Source organism: Pseudopodoces humilis, chromosome 18 (assembly GCF_049639895.1).
Source record: "Pseudopodoces humilis isolate 2021_Gansu_Grassland_sample_001 chromosome 18, ASM4963989v1, whole genome shotgun sequence".
Classification (NCBI taxonomy): Eukaryota; Metazoa; Chordata; class Aves; order Passeriformes; family Paridae; genus Pseudopodoces; species Pseudopodoces humilis.
The window spans coordinates 10569386-10584450 of NC_142217.1; the positions used below are offsets into that span (position 1 = coordinate 10569386).

At 41.9% G+C, this 15065-nt stretch overlaps 2 protein-coding genes across 5 annotated transcripts in view; both read left to right on the plus strand.

The window, feature by feature from the left end:
* The window catches only part of LOC102106553 (acyl-coenzyme A synthetase ACSM4, mitochondrial-like), a 21488-nt gene extending 17816 nt beyond the window's left edge, over positions 1 to 3672 (plus strand). For all 4 annotated transcript variants that reach the window (XM_014252663.2, XM_014252662.2, XM_005522931.3 and 1 more), the window contains 5 exons: positions 22 to 123; positions 1524 to 1651; positions 1748 to 1847; positions 2483 to 2602; positions 3255 to 3672. In XM_014252663.2, coding sequence (XP_014108138.2) covers positions 22 to 123; positions 1524 to 1651; positions 1748 to 1847; positions 2483 to 2602; positions 3255 to 3341 — 537 coding nt within the window. In that variant the 3' untranslated portion in view covers positions 3342 to 3672. The remainder of the gene's footprint in view (positions 1 to 21; positions 124 to 1523; positions 1652 to 1747; positions 1848 to 2482; positions 2603 to 3254) is intronic.
* Positions 3410 to 14829, plus strand: LOC102103002 (acyl-coenzyme A synthetase ACSM3, mitochondrial-like). Its single transcript, XM_088064387.1, has 15 exons — positions 3410 to 3541; positions 3882 to 4080; positions 6890 to 7154; positions 7934 to 8144; positions 8589 to 8796; positions 9211 to 9354; positions 9756 to 9912; positions 10381 to 10460; positions 11129 to 11252; positions 11974 to 12054; positions 12190 to 12291; positions 13167 to 13294; positions 13391 to 13490; positions 14107 to 14226; positions 14643 to 14829. The coding sequence occupies exons 3-15, from the start codon at positions 6954 to 6956 to the stop codon at positions 14742 to 14744; spliced, it is 1758 nt and encodes a 585-aa protein (XP_087920513.1). The 5' UTR covers positions 3410 to 3541; positions 3882 to 4080; positions 6890 to 6953; the 3' UTR covers positions 14745 to 14829.
* The last annotated feature ends 236 nt before the right edge of the window (positions 14830 to 15065 follow it).

The window sequence follows — 15065 nt, forward strand, 5'->3', positions numbered from 1 at the left end:
CTGTGTGTGTCCTTTCTGCAGATCGTAGATGACCATGGGGCTGTTGTGCCTGCAGGAGAAGAGGGCACCATTGGTATCCGAGTGAAACCCACACGACCCTTCTGTCTGTTCTCCGAGTACTTGGTGAGCCTGACTGGCTGTGTCTGTGTCTGCTGAGAGCCTCAGGAGAAGCCCAGGGCAAAGTTCTGCCAGGAGCAGAATTCCATGCAGAATCCTCAGGAAGTCTCACTGGGTTACTTGAGGACTTTGAACCTGATCAGTGCATAGTTCCGGGAACAGACTGACTGACAAAGTGTAGCTTCAAAATGCAACATGAACCTTGTTCCAGATATCTACCAGGCAGTTGCCATGCACTTCATGTTCAGAGTATCACTCTTTTCCCTCTTTTCCATTCCTATCTTTGGTTAAACATTGTTGAAGAAAGCCCATAAATTCTACTCTTATACATCAGGAACTCAGGGAGGCTTTCCAAGGCTCAGGTATTTTATTCCCTCATACCACTGTCAGAGGTACCCACATTCCAGCAGGCACTGCAGTCAGAGAAACCTGTGTACAAGTGCCTGTCACACACAACGTGCACAAGATCAACAGCACAAACCCCTCACATGCAGATGATCACAGGGCTCTGAGGTAGCGACACATGTAATCAAACACCACTGTTCAAGTGGAGATGCTCTACCCACTGAAAGCAAAACCAGGCTAAGAAAACCCACCAGAAGATGGGACATTTTGGTTCAGGTCAAAGGTCCATCTAAGCAACTGTTCATCTGTGGTGCTGCTGAGGTGCAGGACATTCTTAAGAAAACAGAAGTATCAGGCAAACCCAAAGATATTCTCCCCTGTATTGGAACTGCCATATTCAATAGGCTTTGGGGAACCTACTTATGTTTTTAATCCTCTTCTGAACCCCCATAATATTTGTATATGCTTGTAGCACTCTCATACAACAACCTGCACCAAGTCATTTTTCACTATATCATAAAAATCTTCTTAAGTTCAATACTGTAATTTCAGGTTTTCACAATGTCTTCTCTTGTCAGAGAGTTTTTCCTGTGTAACCAAGAGGTTACATTGGATATATAGGTCCTGAAGGTCAGATAATGTTTTTTCTGCATGTCACCTCATTTGTGTTTTGGTCCTGACATTTAAGAGAAAAATGTTTCCTTTGTCTGGAAGTTATTTTGGCAACCCCCGGCAATGAAAAATAATTTCCCTGAACAGAGTGGGTTAAACATTTTTGTGGGTTACACATTTGCTGTGGTGGATGGGTATTTTGATAGACCATGGTCTTTTCTCTATAGAACAGAAATCTCTACATAAAAAGTGCTTTTGTCGATGTATCATATGTTTCCACAACAAAGGTGCTAATGTGGCTCTGTTTATTTAGTTGAAAATATAAAACAGTATTGAGGACACTCATTTTGAGTTCAATTTTATTGTTCATTTTTAGCATCACTGCAAAGTAAATACATTACAAGTCACTAACAATAAGATACTTTTTGGAAATGTTTGATTGTTGCCAGGATAATCCAGAGAAAACTGCTGCCTCTGTGCGTGGAGATTTTTACCTCACTGGGGACAGAGGCGTTATGGATGAAGAGGGATATGTCTGGTTTGTTGGAAGAGCTGATGATATCATTAATTCTGCTGGGTAAGGCATTTCGTTTTTGCCCCACAAAATGCAGCCTGGAAAGACCAATGGACTGGCCCATGCTGCTGGGGCTGAGCTGTTTCTGTGCTCCCCTAGGTATCGCATTGGCCCATTTGAAGTGGAGAGTGCATTGATAGAGCACCCAGCAGTCTCAGACGTGGCTGTTGTCAGCAGTCCTGACCCAGAGAGGGGGGAGGTAAAACAAAATAGAAAAGAAATGTAGAAAGAAATGCCTTTTATTCTAAATATCTACTTCATTTTATGTACTAGGCTTCCTTGGAATTCACTGTTGCAGGCTTTTGAAATTAGGTGGGCTAACATTTTAAAATTCCGTGTCTTTGACAGATCTTACCATTTCAGAATTATTTCTTTGCAGGGTTATATGTGGGGAAAAAATTGGTTTTTCAGGCTAATCATGTGATCTTTTTGTCTAAGTAATGAAATTTTGATTATTTTTTGCTCACCACTGAGCATATGGTAGCAATGACATTCAGAGTGTTTAGTTTTTGTTTTATATTTTCCAACTTTGCAACACTTCTTTGAGCAAATGGGGTGAGATTTTAATTCCTCTTTATTTTCTGTACTAGAATTTTTTTGAAAGCTTAATAATGTATAAAGATAAGAAAAAAAGTGGAAAACAGCAAATTTTCCTGCTGCAGAATGGGTCCTTCATAGCACAGCAATTGATAACAAACAGCTAATGAAAAGGGAAATTAAAGAAAAAGATCACATTTTGGCATTCTGAAATTTGACATTTGCTTTTGGCAACAGATGTATCCCCTTATTGCCACCTCTGGAAGTTAACAGAATCCCTTACTTTTTGTGGCACAGGTGGTCAAAGCCTTCATTGTTTTAGCTCCTGCTTTTAAATCACATGATCCAGAAAAATTAATTCATGAGCTTCAACAACATGTCAAGAAGGTGACTGCTCCTTACAAGTATCCAAGGAAGGTAAGTACAGCCCAAAAAAGACAAAAAAGGACAGGTTCTCTCATTGTACCAGAAACTGAGCATTTTTTTGTCCTGCCTCAGCTGTTTTTCAACAGCATTCTGACAAACACTCCAACCAGAGTTGAATGAAGTAAAAGCAGATGACAGGGTTTGTTGCAGCTGTAGCCTTGGTTGGCAGTGTGTGCTATGAAGGACCAGAGGGAGGCAATGGTCATGAAATTTTACTTCATGGGGGGCCAGTCTTTCTTTCATCCTGGAATCCTGGAGTTTTCACAGTAGCTCAAATGGGCAAGGCATTCCATTCTAATCAGCTCTACCTTGAGCTCTCCTCTGACACACTGCCAAATCAAAACAGAAATTCCTGCTGCCATCAGTGGGTTGGAATCCATCTCTTCTCCCTAGGAAAGACACCAGTAACCCCCTGTCCTGAAAGCTGAAGCACTCCCAGAGATCGTGGTACGCCTGCTGCAAGTGCTGTCTGTGCAGTAGCTACAATGTGTAGTCAGGAATTTCACCATTCCAGCCCTGGCTGTGCAGCTTCCCATCTGTTTATCACCAGCCACCCCGTGTTAAAGGTGTTGTCACATCTTTTGTTGTACATGGGAATTTAACCACAAGTTATTTGGCTACAGGGAGCATTTTTGCCTTTCAGGTGGAGTTTGTTCAGGATCTGCCAAAGACAACTACTGGGAAAATCCAGAGAAATGTTCTAAAGAACAAAGAGTGGGGAAGAGCATGACAACAGCAACAGATTTGGAAAATGAGGAGAAAAAGCAGAATGACAACACCAGGAAAAACAAACTGTGGAAGAAAAAGGAGAAAACATTCTTGAGGATATGTGGCACTGGAACCATTTTTGCCACTGACCTACAAATTTTCAAAAGGAAGGAAGTTCAAATAATTCAAAGTGTGGAATGGGAGAGAGATAGACAGACTCAGGTGCATACAGAGGTCTAATTTTTTTTACAGCAATTTGTATAAACAGCTTCCTTTAGAAAAATGGGTTAAACTACAAGGCTTTGAAAATTACAAATGAATGAGAAATTAATAAAAATATATGTTTGTCCTGAGGTGGGTATCAGCAATTAATTAGCATCCAAAACCTACCACTGTGACATTCTCAAATTCTTTCAGAGTGGAAAGAAAAAATCATTTCTTTTTAATGTTTCTCTTCATCATGACGAATTTGTCATCTACTTAAATGGTTAAAGTTGAGGAAAAAGTGCTCTAGGTTAAGGTGCAAATTATGCATAATTAACAGTAGTGTAAATGATTACAGGAAAAAAGTTACTCCACAGAAAGAGCTTTGCTGCTTGGTCTGTTTTGTGCCACGTTCTGTTCTCGTTACTCCAGAAGAAGTGAGTAAGAAAGTCAGACAGGTTTCACTCCAAAACCTTTGAGAAGGAGTGCTCAGGCTTCACATCTCCAGGGAGCAGCTGATATTTACAGTGCCTCATATGGGAAACATGTCCTAACAGGTGAGTGAAATGAATGAAGAGGTTCTCTCCTAACAACTTCTGATCTCTCCTGTCCACAGCAGACAGGTCAGGAAAATGTTACTTATCTGAACTCCTCGTGTTGATGATCACTGAGCAAAGCAAATGGTATTAAATCAGGAATAACAATTTCTGATTCTCACTACTCATTCTTAGAACTTTGCCATTACTCGGTCTTTTCCTCGGTTTTCTGTCTTCATTTTCACCTCCATATTAGCAGGTGAGAAAGTGCTAAAAACTCGAAGGCTCTCACAGTCTTATTGGCAGATGTTTTTGTAGAGCACTTGGGAATCCTAAACTTCAAATGTTTCATCTTGTCAGTCTTGAGTATTATTTACCTAAATATTTATAAATATTATGTTCCTCCTCTTTCTCTCATAAGCTTTGTGTAGATTTTGTCATTGTAATGCTCTGAAATATGCAAGTTAAAGCTAAATCACAGAACTAGAGCAGACTGAGAAAGGAGAAATATCTTCCTGAGTGATTAAATATTGTTTACAACTGGTCAATGTTTCTCTGCCACAATGCCCAAGGAGTGTGGAAAGCACCACAAATTTCTGTTGCTTTTGACAAAATATGTGTTCTGGGGGAAAAGTCTGCATCCAGATTGTTTATGTTGGCAGATATCACTGAAAAGATTAAGTTGTGTTAAACTCTGGGTAATTGAACTAATTTGCATGACAGGCAGATTAAATTTTACTATATAAAGTTCTGCTAAGGAATAAGGCAGTAGTTCCAATGGTAAATAAGTAACTTTTTCTTGAGGAATAAAATGTGATCAGTGCTGAGATCTGTGCACCAAAGATGTGAGAATAAAGAGTTAGGATTGAAGACATGGGAGAAGGGGTAAAAGACTGAAAAATGAGCTTTAAAATCCTGGGGCAAAGGGCAAAACTTTGCAACTTCACTCAGGTCACAAAAATTTCCCGGGAAAAGGGATTTGATTCAGAAGGGCGTGGGCGTGGCTCCGGGGAGGGGCGGGGCCCGAGGCCGAGGGGGCGGAGCGAGCCCTGCCCTGAGGGGCGGGGCGAGCCCTGCCCTGAGGGGCGGAGCGGAGGCGGGACCCGGGGCGAGAAGAGGGAGACCGAGGTGGGGCTGGGTGAGGGAACATGGGAAACATGGCTCGGGTGTGCTGCGGGACAGGAGCAGAGGTGTTAGCCGGCTTTGTTTTGAGAGAATGGGGGTGATGGGTCATCAGACATGCCGGGAGAGAGGAGTGGGAAGGGAGCTGTCGCCGCCATCTTGGACTCTTGGTGTAGTAGGCAGAAGAGAATACAAAGCAGCAGAGTAACTCGAACAGTCTCGCTTTCTCTACTTTGTATACCATTCTAGGGGAACAGAGGAGTGAGAAGGACGAGAACACGAAAGGGCAGGAGTAGCTAATGCTGCTAAAAGCCTGCCCAGGCTCCTGTGTCAGCGATGGGTTCCGCTCTCGGGTTCTTAACCCAGGGTTAGAGGGATTAGAAGCAGACTCGGGTCTGGTTAGGGTTAGGGTTACAGTGGGGCAGGGGTGCCCTCAGGTTTCTTGGGAAAGTGGTTTTAGACTGGAGTCTGCACTGCTTTTCTTGGGCTTTTCGAGCGAAGGGCTTGAGGGTCCCTCCTCGTTGTTAAGTCATGCAGTCTTACCCCAACGAGTTCCCAAAATCCTGAGGAAAAGGTACCACAGTCTGGACCAGGTCCTGGGGTGGTGAAGTGGTTCCTCTTGGGTTTAAAGCAGCCAGAGAATTTTGCAAGACCCATTTCAATAGAATTTTCAGCTCTCATTTTTTAACCTCCTTCCAATGGTCTGCTAAAAGTTCCTTAAATCATCCATATACATCCCATTATTCTAAACTGGACAACCTTAGTCCCATCCTGCTAAGCTGGGATTGTGTGGGATGTGTCCTCCCAGTTGGTGGTAGGTGTGATGAGAAGGTCCCCTTTCTCTGCTCACTTGCATTCCATGCAGGGCTGTCCGAGGCAACTGGTCCTCTCCAAAGGTCTCTTGCTTCTCCATCAGGCCTGGTGATGTATTCCAGCACAGAGTCCTATCGGTTTGCTAAGACCCAGCAAAACTGAGCCCCTTAGAGGTCTCAATATGAGAGTCCCTGTTCAGGCGCCACATATTGCAGTGGGGTTCTGTGACCTCTCATCCAGTTTGGCCGGGTTGTGCGTGGCAGAATAAATTGGGATGGGTACAATGGAATGCCCAAAGATAAATTTTAATGATCACAGGGGCTGTATGGTCTGAGGGGTTGCATACAAAGACCAGGGGGTGTGGCGAACTTCACAATATTTAGGGATACCTGGGGACGGGGGGCCAATCATGAACATGAACCAGGGACATGGCTTATTATGGAATGATCCCAGTAGCATCCTAATTTCCATCCTTTCAGTATCCCACCTCCCAGGTCTCAAGTTTATGCCTTATGTACAAGTCACCTGAGATAAGCCACTATCTGTCCCAGCTGGTTCAGTTCCCACAGGCCTGAGTAGCTTCAATGAATAACCCATCAGCTCCTAAGTGGATTGTCTGGATAATCTCAAGATTTGTTTGTTTTGTTGGTTCTTCTTGTTGTTATTGGATTCATAGCAACATCGCTATCAATTTTATTAACCTCAAGATGACTGTGCTTATTCCTTCTGCATACTGTAATGTTAAATACTCACAAAAATACAGGTAACATGGCATCAAATGAGGAGGTGTGTAACAACTTTTTATTCAAACTGGTTTGCATTAATTCATCCAACATCATACATGCGACAGCATCCAATAACTGGATCGGTTTAAATGTATTTTCTTTCTTTCCAGGTGACTGATTCTTTAGGTGTGCACCTGATTCTCCCCCTCACTGTCTGATAAAACATCATTTATCATGAGAACATTTATTAAATCCTGGATTCCTCAGTGTTTGTGGATTCTCAGGTCACCTTGCAGATCATTCCATGGAAACAACAGACTTCTTACATCTCAGATTGTTTCCTACTATGTATCTATAATCCAGAATAAAAAGGAACTGCCAGAATACTTCAACTTTGCAAGTGATGTCTTAGACGAGTGGGCACAACTGGAAAAGGTAGTATTTGTCTTTTATTTTATAGACTCTGAGTTGTAGTTTAAACCCAGCTGTCAGCTAAGAACCACAGAGCCCTTGGATCACACACACAGACACTCCCCAGTGGGATGGGGAGGAGGATCAGGAGAAAATAAAGGTAAAACCCATGGGTTGAGGAAAGAACAGTTTAAGAATTGAGATATAATAATAATCATGATCATATTAGTAGCAGTAGTAGTAGCTCACTGCCCACTGATTGATGCCCAGCCCATCCCTAAACACCTCCCATCAAACTTCCCCCAAGGTTATAAACTGAGCAGGACCTCCTGTGGTGTGGAATATCCCTTTGGACAGTTCAGGTCAGCTGTCCTGTCTAGGAAACCTCCCAACTTCTCACGCACCTCTTTGTTGGCAGAGTGTGGGAAACTGGAAAATCCTTGACTTACAGTAAGCACTGCTTAGCAACAACTAAAACATCAGTGTGTTTTCAACACTACACTCATCCTAAATTCATAAATCACAGCACTTTACCAGGACTTAGTAAGAAAATTGACTCTATTCCAGCCAAAACAAGGACACAGTGGAACAAATCTCAGATGATACAAATTGGTTTTCCTCATGGGTACTGGACAGTATTAACTACAGAGTGGAAAGCAACCTTTTATTTTGTTTATCAGAAATACAAGTGTCGCTGTAAGAGAGTGATTGCCAAGAATTATTTGTTTAGTTAGGAGTTATTTTATATTGAAGAGAAACCTTATGAGGTTTGTCTTATTAAAATATCTTCTCACGTGTTGTAGGATGGAAGAAAACCAGCAAATCCTGCTTTTTGGTGGGTCAATGACGAGGGAGAGGAGGTGAAGTGGAGCTTTCAGGAGCTGGGCTCTCTGTCCAGGAAGGCAGCCAATGTACTTTCTGAGGCCTGTGGTTTGCAGAGAGGAGACAGAGTTACAGCAATTCTGCCTCGTGTTCCTGAGTGGTGGCTCCTGAATGTGGCCTGCATGCGAGCAGGTGAGGGACTCACTGACTTCTTGGGTGCAGAGAGAAAGCAAATAGAGGGTGCAAGCCATGGATTAGATCAGGGTGAAGAAAATGCAAATGGGAATATTCTGCTGTGACCTCTACAACTGATCTGTAGCCTAGGAGAATTGGCAACACCCACGCAGCAACCACAGGGCCAGACATGGTCCAGTCAAACTCATCCTCAGGTGAAGCCAGTGAGGGTTGAACAGCTGCAACCTAAGGCCAGACTTGACCACAAACATTGTAAGGCAGCTGAATTCATAATGGAAGAATGTATATGATTAGAATCATTAATAATTCAACATATCTATTTTGCTCTGCTTTTAAACTGCTAAACATCCAGGATGGATAAAATCAGCATCAACAGAGAGACATAATCAAGTAGCTTTGGGAAATGCTGAGTTTTCTCAATTACTTCTTGCTTTTTTCCAGGAATTGTCTTTATTCCAGGAACATCCCAATTAACAGCCAAAGATATCTCATACCGACTCCAAGCTTCCAAGGCCAAGTGCATCATTACCAACGACACACTGGCACCTGCAGTGGAATCTGTCCTGCCTGGCAGCCAGTTCCTGAAAAGTAAACTCATTGTAGGCCAAGGGAGCAGGGATGGGTGGCTGAACCTCAAAGAACTCCTTGCGTGAGTATCCAGCTCTTTCCCCATCACGCCTGTGAGGTGAAGGGAGCTGTACCAGTCAGGTGGCATTGCTGAGTTGTGGAGGTAATTTTCAAAATACAAATGAGTTACATTTCTCTCTCAACGCACAGCATTGAGATTACACTGCATTAAGTAGAGATTCATGCCACCCAGGTTTTGGGAGCCACGTTCAGGTCCTTCACCTTCTTCTTGCTCCTCAGCCTTGTGATTCAGAGTGTACTTGTGACAGGCAAAATGTGTTTTCTAATTTTTCCCTGTGATATATTATGCAACTATTTTTTTAGTAAGATCATATAATTTGGGGCAATTTTCCTGTTGTATTCCTAAACATTAAAAACACTGATTTCCTGGTGGAAAACTTCATGTAGTGACTGGAATATGCCATTTCTTCCAAAGGGTTGCATCTGCTGACCATCAGTGTGTCAAGTCGAGGAGTCAAGACCCAATGATAGCGTATTTTACCAGTGGAACTACAGGCTTCCCAAAAATGGTGGTGCATTCCCACAGCAGTTACGGCATCGGATTTGCAGCCACTGGCAGGTTTGACCTTGCAATTCCTCCCAGGGTCCTGATTAAGTGACTGATCACCATTAAACTGAACGTGTGACCATAAAATTCCAGTAAATGTAGGCATTTCATGACTGAAGGATTTGCATCTTCCTCATCTTTCCCCTCTTATTGTAAAACCCTTGTTATTAAAAGGAGGTCCAGTGGAACTCATCATGTGCAGAGTTGTATCACTTGCAGGGCTGAAAGCAGAGGAGCAATAAGGAAATTGTCCCTACAGCCACACTGGAGGAAGTCAAGTGAACCTTCCCTGAGAACCAAAGCAACCTCAGGATGTGTCATTATACCTTAAAAGTTACACTTCAGGTTAAATCTGGGGCTTGGTACTGATTTACTTTCCCTGAAAGTTTTTTCCACCTCTGCTTTTTCATCAGGTATTGGTTGAACTTGACTCCTTCAGATATAATGTGGAATACCTCTGATACTGGCTGGGCAAAATCATCCTATGGCAGTGTTTTTTCACCTTGGATCTGTGGATCCTGTGTCTTTGTACACAATATGCCACAGTTTAAACCAGAAGTTATTGCAGAGGTGAGTAATCCCCACATCCCAGGCAATCCAAAGGTACCAGAATGCCTATTCTTCTTCCCAGCTATTTTTCAAAACCACTCAATTGGACGATTCTCCTCAACACTGGCCTCTTGTGCAGGACAGAAACCTTCATTTTCCCAAGAATACTGGTTTAGTTTAGTTTTAAAGCTCTGGTTTAGTTCCCTATCACTAATTAGGCTTGAGCCTGGGACACAGACATCTTGAAAAAACCCAAAAAAACCTTAATAGGAACTACTGGTCTCACCAGTCCTTCACTTACATGAGTGACTTTTTTTTGACAGAAAGTTACATATTTTCTACAGGAGTTGGACTGCCTGCTACAGCATTTTTATGGTTTTCATCTTGCAGACATTTGAGCATGTAAATTGTGTTCATCACCTGCACATTCACAAGGTCAGACCCAGCATTACACTTTCTTTTCAAATAAATAACTTCCTATTTTTCTAGACACTCTCAAGATACCCCATCACCGCCTTCTGCACGGCTCCCACCGCCTTCCGCATGCTGGTCCAACATGATGTGAGCAGGTACAGCAGGGAGGGGAGGGAGGCTGGGCTGTAATGCTGGGACAGCTCTGGATGCTTTCTTCCTTAGCTTCCTGAATTCTCTTTTTCAGTTAAAGGAAACCTAACTAGCACAGCTTGCTCTCAGTAAAGAAGGCTGTCAGTTTTGAAATGTGAGAATAATTAGTCACACAGTGTGCTACTTGGGTGTCAGGACTGGGTCCTTGAAAAGGCAGCACAGAGGAAACAATGGAGGGTTTTTTTAAGTTGTCACTTCCTCTGAACTTAGGGAACACAGTTCTATTTAAGTCAATGTTTTAGGCAGCATTGGATCAGGAGTACGGTGGAGTTGTTCTTGCATGCTTGAGAATGAAGGGAGCAGTTAGAGGAGTTTCACATGCTGAGAGTTATTTGGTAGCTGTTCCCACCAGTTTGTTATTCTGTAAAATACCCAGATTGTGAGAATGGGTTTGTAAGGAGTTTTCACGTCTTTGGTAAGGTACTTATTCTTGTCACATAGGTCTTTCATCCTGACAAAAGCCAAGCCAGGGAGAGAGCTCAGGCTCTGTCTTCCTATTCAGTCTTTCCTTCAGTTTTAGGTGACCTTGGAAAGTCAAGGAAGTCTTATCAGTTAAGGTTGCCCACTGCTCTTAGGAGTTAAGAGAATCATTTCATTTGCTCTTCCTCTCAAGCTACAAGTTCCCGAGTCTGAAACACTGTGTAACTGGAGGGGAAGCACTCAATCCTGAAGTGTATGCAAAGTGGAAAATCCAGACAGGGCTGGATATCCATGAAGGTTATGGCCAGAGTGAAACAGTACGTTTGCATTAATTCTTGCAGTATACCCATTCAAAGGTAACACTACCAGAGCCATGATGTCCTTGATAAATCAACGAAAAAGGTAAGAAGCACTTACATGATTGAAAAAAAAAACCAACCAGCTTTGTATAATTGTGATTATATAGTTCTAGAATCAGCAAGCTGCATATTTTAATGGTTTGGATCCTTGCAATAAACATGCCAGTGACACTTCAGATCAAATAAGTTGCAGGAGATCCCTTTGTCATCTTTACTTAAAAAAAAAACCTGAAAAATAATGTGCTCCATCTATCAATTTTGCCTGTCTGAGGTTTTAATGGCAAATGCTAAACCAGCTCATTTCCCAGACTTCTCTGTAAGTGAACATTAACAAAGCTATTAAGATTCAGATCTCAGGCCTTCTCTTATTTTGCCCTTGAAATGGTCCCAAATTAATTGTCCCATTATTGAAATAAGATCTGTAATAATTTCACATCTGCTGTCCTGCGAAGTCAAGTGTTTGCAGGACAACCCACTGGCTCAGACTCAACAAAATCAAGCTCACTCAGGTCTGACCTGAAATGCCTCTCAATGCCTCTCTGATGTTCTCAAGAACCACAGAGCTGTGGTCCTGATTCAGCCCTTGTCACAATAAAGTCACAAAGAGGAGCCCTGTCTAACACAAACAATAATAAGATTTACAAGATGTTGCAACAATTTTTAAAAATCTATTCTTCAGGTGGGAATCTGTGCCAATATGAAAGGAATGAAAATTAAACCTGGCTCTTTGGGAAAAGCTCTTCCCCCTTATGATGTGCAGGTACGTGGACGTGTGGCAGTTGTGGGTAGAACAGTAAGGCAGTGCTGGCTGTGTCCCTTCTGTGCCCTGCACTGAGCTGGAGCAGATGTTCCTCTGAGCTGATCAAAGCACTCCTGCTGTGTGTCCTTTCTGCAGATCGTAGATGACCATGGGGCTGTTGTGCCTGCAGGAGAAGAGGGCACCATTGGTATCCGAGTGAAACCCACACGACCCTTCTGTCTGTTCTCCGAGTACTTGGTGAGCCTGACTGGCTGTGTCTGTGTCTGCTGAGAGCCTCAGGAGAAGCCCAGGGCAAAGTTCTGCCAGGAGCAGAATTCCATGCAGAATCCTCAGAAGTTCTCACTGGGTTACTTGAGAACTTTGAACCTGACAGTGGTGGCGGTGCTGAGGTGCAGGTCATTTTTAAGAAAACGGTAGAATCAGGCAAACTTAAAATTTTTGTCCCCTGCAATTGAGCTATCATAATGAATAAGCTTTGGGGGACCTATCTGTGTTTTTAATCCTCTTCTGAACCCCCATAATTTTTACATATTTTTATCATCCTCAAACAACAACCTGTAAAATATATTGCTCACTGTGGGATAAGAAACTTCTTTAAGTTCAATTCTATAACTTCTGGTTCTCACTATGTTTTCTGTTGACAAAGTGTTTTCCTGTGTAACCAAGAGGTTTCACTGGATGTAGAAGTCCTACAGGTCAATGCAAATAATGAAGGTTAAGGGTAAAAAGTTTATTTTGATGGGAGGTTATTGTGGCAACCCCCTGCAATGATAAATCAATTCCCTGGATAGAATGGGTTACGTTTTTGTGGGTTACACATTTGCTGTGATAGATGGGCATTTCAATAGAGCACAGCCTTTTCTCTATAGAGCAAATCTCTACATACACTCTTTAGTGTAGAGCTCTTTTCCACCTGTCACATACTTCAGGCATCAAACTTCTAATTAACATGGCTCAGGGTTTTTTGGTTGAAAATATAAAACAGTATTGGGCACACTCATTTTGAGAACAACTTGAAAAGTATTTTTATCATTTTTAGCATCACTGCAAAGTAAATGCATTACAATTCAGTAACAGCAAGATACTTTTTGGAAATGTTTGATTGTTGCCAGGATAATCCAGAGAAAACTGCTGCCTCTGTGCGTGGAGATTTTTACCTCACTGGGGACAGAGGCGTTATGGATGAAGAGGGATATGTCTGGTTTGTTGGAAGAGCTGATGATATCATTAATTCTGCTGGGTAAGGCATTTCGTTTTTGCCCCACAAAATGCAGCCTGGAAAGACCAGTGGACTGGCCCATGCTGCTGGGGCTGAGCTGTTTCTGTGCTCCCCTAGGTATCGCATTGGCCCATTTGAAGTGGAGAGTGCATTGATAGAGCACCCAGCAGTCTCAGACGTGGCTGTTGTCAGCAGTCCTGACCCAGAGAGAGGGGAGGTAAAACAAAATAGAAAAGAAATATAGAAAGAAATGCCTTTTATTCTAAACATCAATATCCCTATATGTACTAGGGTTCTTTGGAATTCAATATGTTGCAGAGTTTTGAAACTAAAGGGGCTAAATTTTTCTAAAGCCATTTATTAATAAGTCTTAGAATATCAGAATTATTTCTTTCCTTGCAAAGGTTTTGATGTGGAAAAATAGTTTGGCTTTTCAGACTAATAATGGCATGTTTTTATCTAAGCAAAGAAAATTTGTTTATTTATTGTTTTGTCACTTAGTACACTGTAGCAATGACATCCAGACTGTTTAATTTTTGTTTTATATTTTCCAACTTTGCAACACTTCTTTGAGCAAATGGGGTGAGATTTTCAGCTTTAATACCATATAACGTTAAGGGGGAAAAAAGCTGGAAATACAGAAAAAATCCTCTGCTCTGAAATGGGTCCTTCATAGCACAGAATTTTGTTATAAATGGCTAATGAAAAGGGAAATTAATGCCAGAATGCCACATTTTGGCATTCTGAAATTTGACATTTGCTTTTGGCAACAGATGTATCCCCTTATTGCCACCTCTGGAAGTTAACAGAATCCCTTACTTTTTGTGGCACAGGTGGTCAAAGCCTTCATTGTTTTAGCTCCTGCTTTTAAATCACATGATCCAGAAAAATTAATTCATGAGCTTCAACAACATGTCAAGAAGGTGACTGCTCCTTACAAGTATCCAAGGAAGGTAAGTACAGCCCAAAAAAGACAAAAAAGGACAGGTTCTCTCATTGTACCAGAAACTGAGCATTTTTTTGTCCTGCCTCAGCTGTTTTTCAACAGCATTCTGACAAACACTCCAACCAGAGTTGAATGAAGTAAAAGCAGATGACAGGGTTTGTTGCAGCTGTAGCCTTGGTTGGCAGTGTGTGCTATGAAGGACCAGAGGGAGGCAATGGTCATGAAATTGTCTTCATGGGGGGCCAGTCTTTCTTTCATCCTGGAATCCTGGAGTTTTCACAGTAGCTCAAATGGGCAAGGCATTCAGTCAGCATATAATCATCTCAGCACTGGGTGTGCAGCTTCCCATCCTTTTATCCCCAGGCATAATGAATGTCTTTCCTTCAGCTGGGAACTTAACCAGGACATATTTTTGCCTTTCAGGTGGAGTTTGTTCAGGATCTGCCAAAGACAATTACTGGGAAAACTCAGAGAAATGTTCTAAGGAGCAAAGAGTGGGCAAGAGTACGACAAGAGCAAAAATGAAAAAAAAAACCCAAAACCAAAACCAAAGTGTAACTACAACTCTTAGATACATATAAATAAATAAAAGAGAAATTAATAAAAAAAATCTTTGTCCTGTGGTGGGTATCAGCAGCACATTGATATATTCTTGTCAATAAGTATCACTGTAACATTTTCAAATTCTTTCAGAGTGGAAAGAAAAAATCGTTTCTTTTTAATGTTTCTCTTCATCATGACGAATTTGTCATCTACTTAAATGGTTAAAGTTGAGGTAAAAGAAAACCCAAAATGCTCTAGGTTAAGGTGCAAATTATGCATAATTAACAGTAGTGTAAATGATTA

Excerpts from the sequence above, each read along its gene's own strand:
- LOC102103002 (XM_088064387.1), top strand. The coding sequence starts at position 6,954 with ATGAGAACATTTATTAAATCCTGGATTCCTCAGTGTTTGTGGATTCTC. Across the intron at positions 13,491-14,106 it reads CTGACCCAGAGAGAGGGGAG|GTGGTCAAAGCCTTCATTGT; the intron begins GTAAAACAAAAT and ends TTTGTGGCACAG. Across the intron at positions 14,227-14,642 it reads CTTACAAGTATCCAAGGAAG|GTGGAGTTTGTTCAGGATCT; the intron begins GTAAGTACAGCC and ends TTTGCCTTTCAG.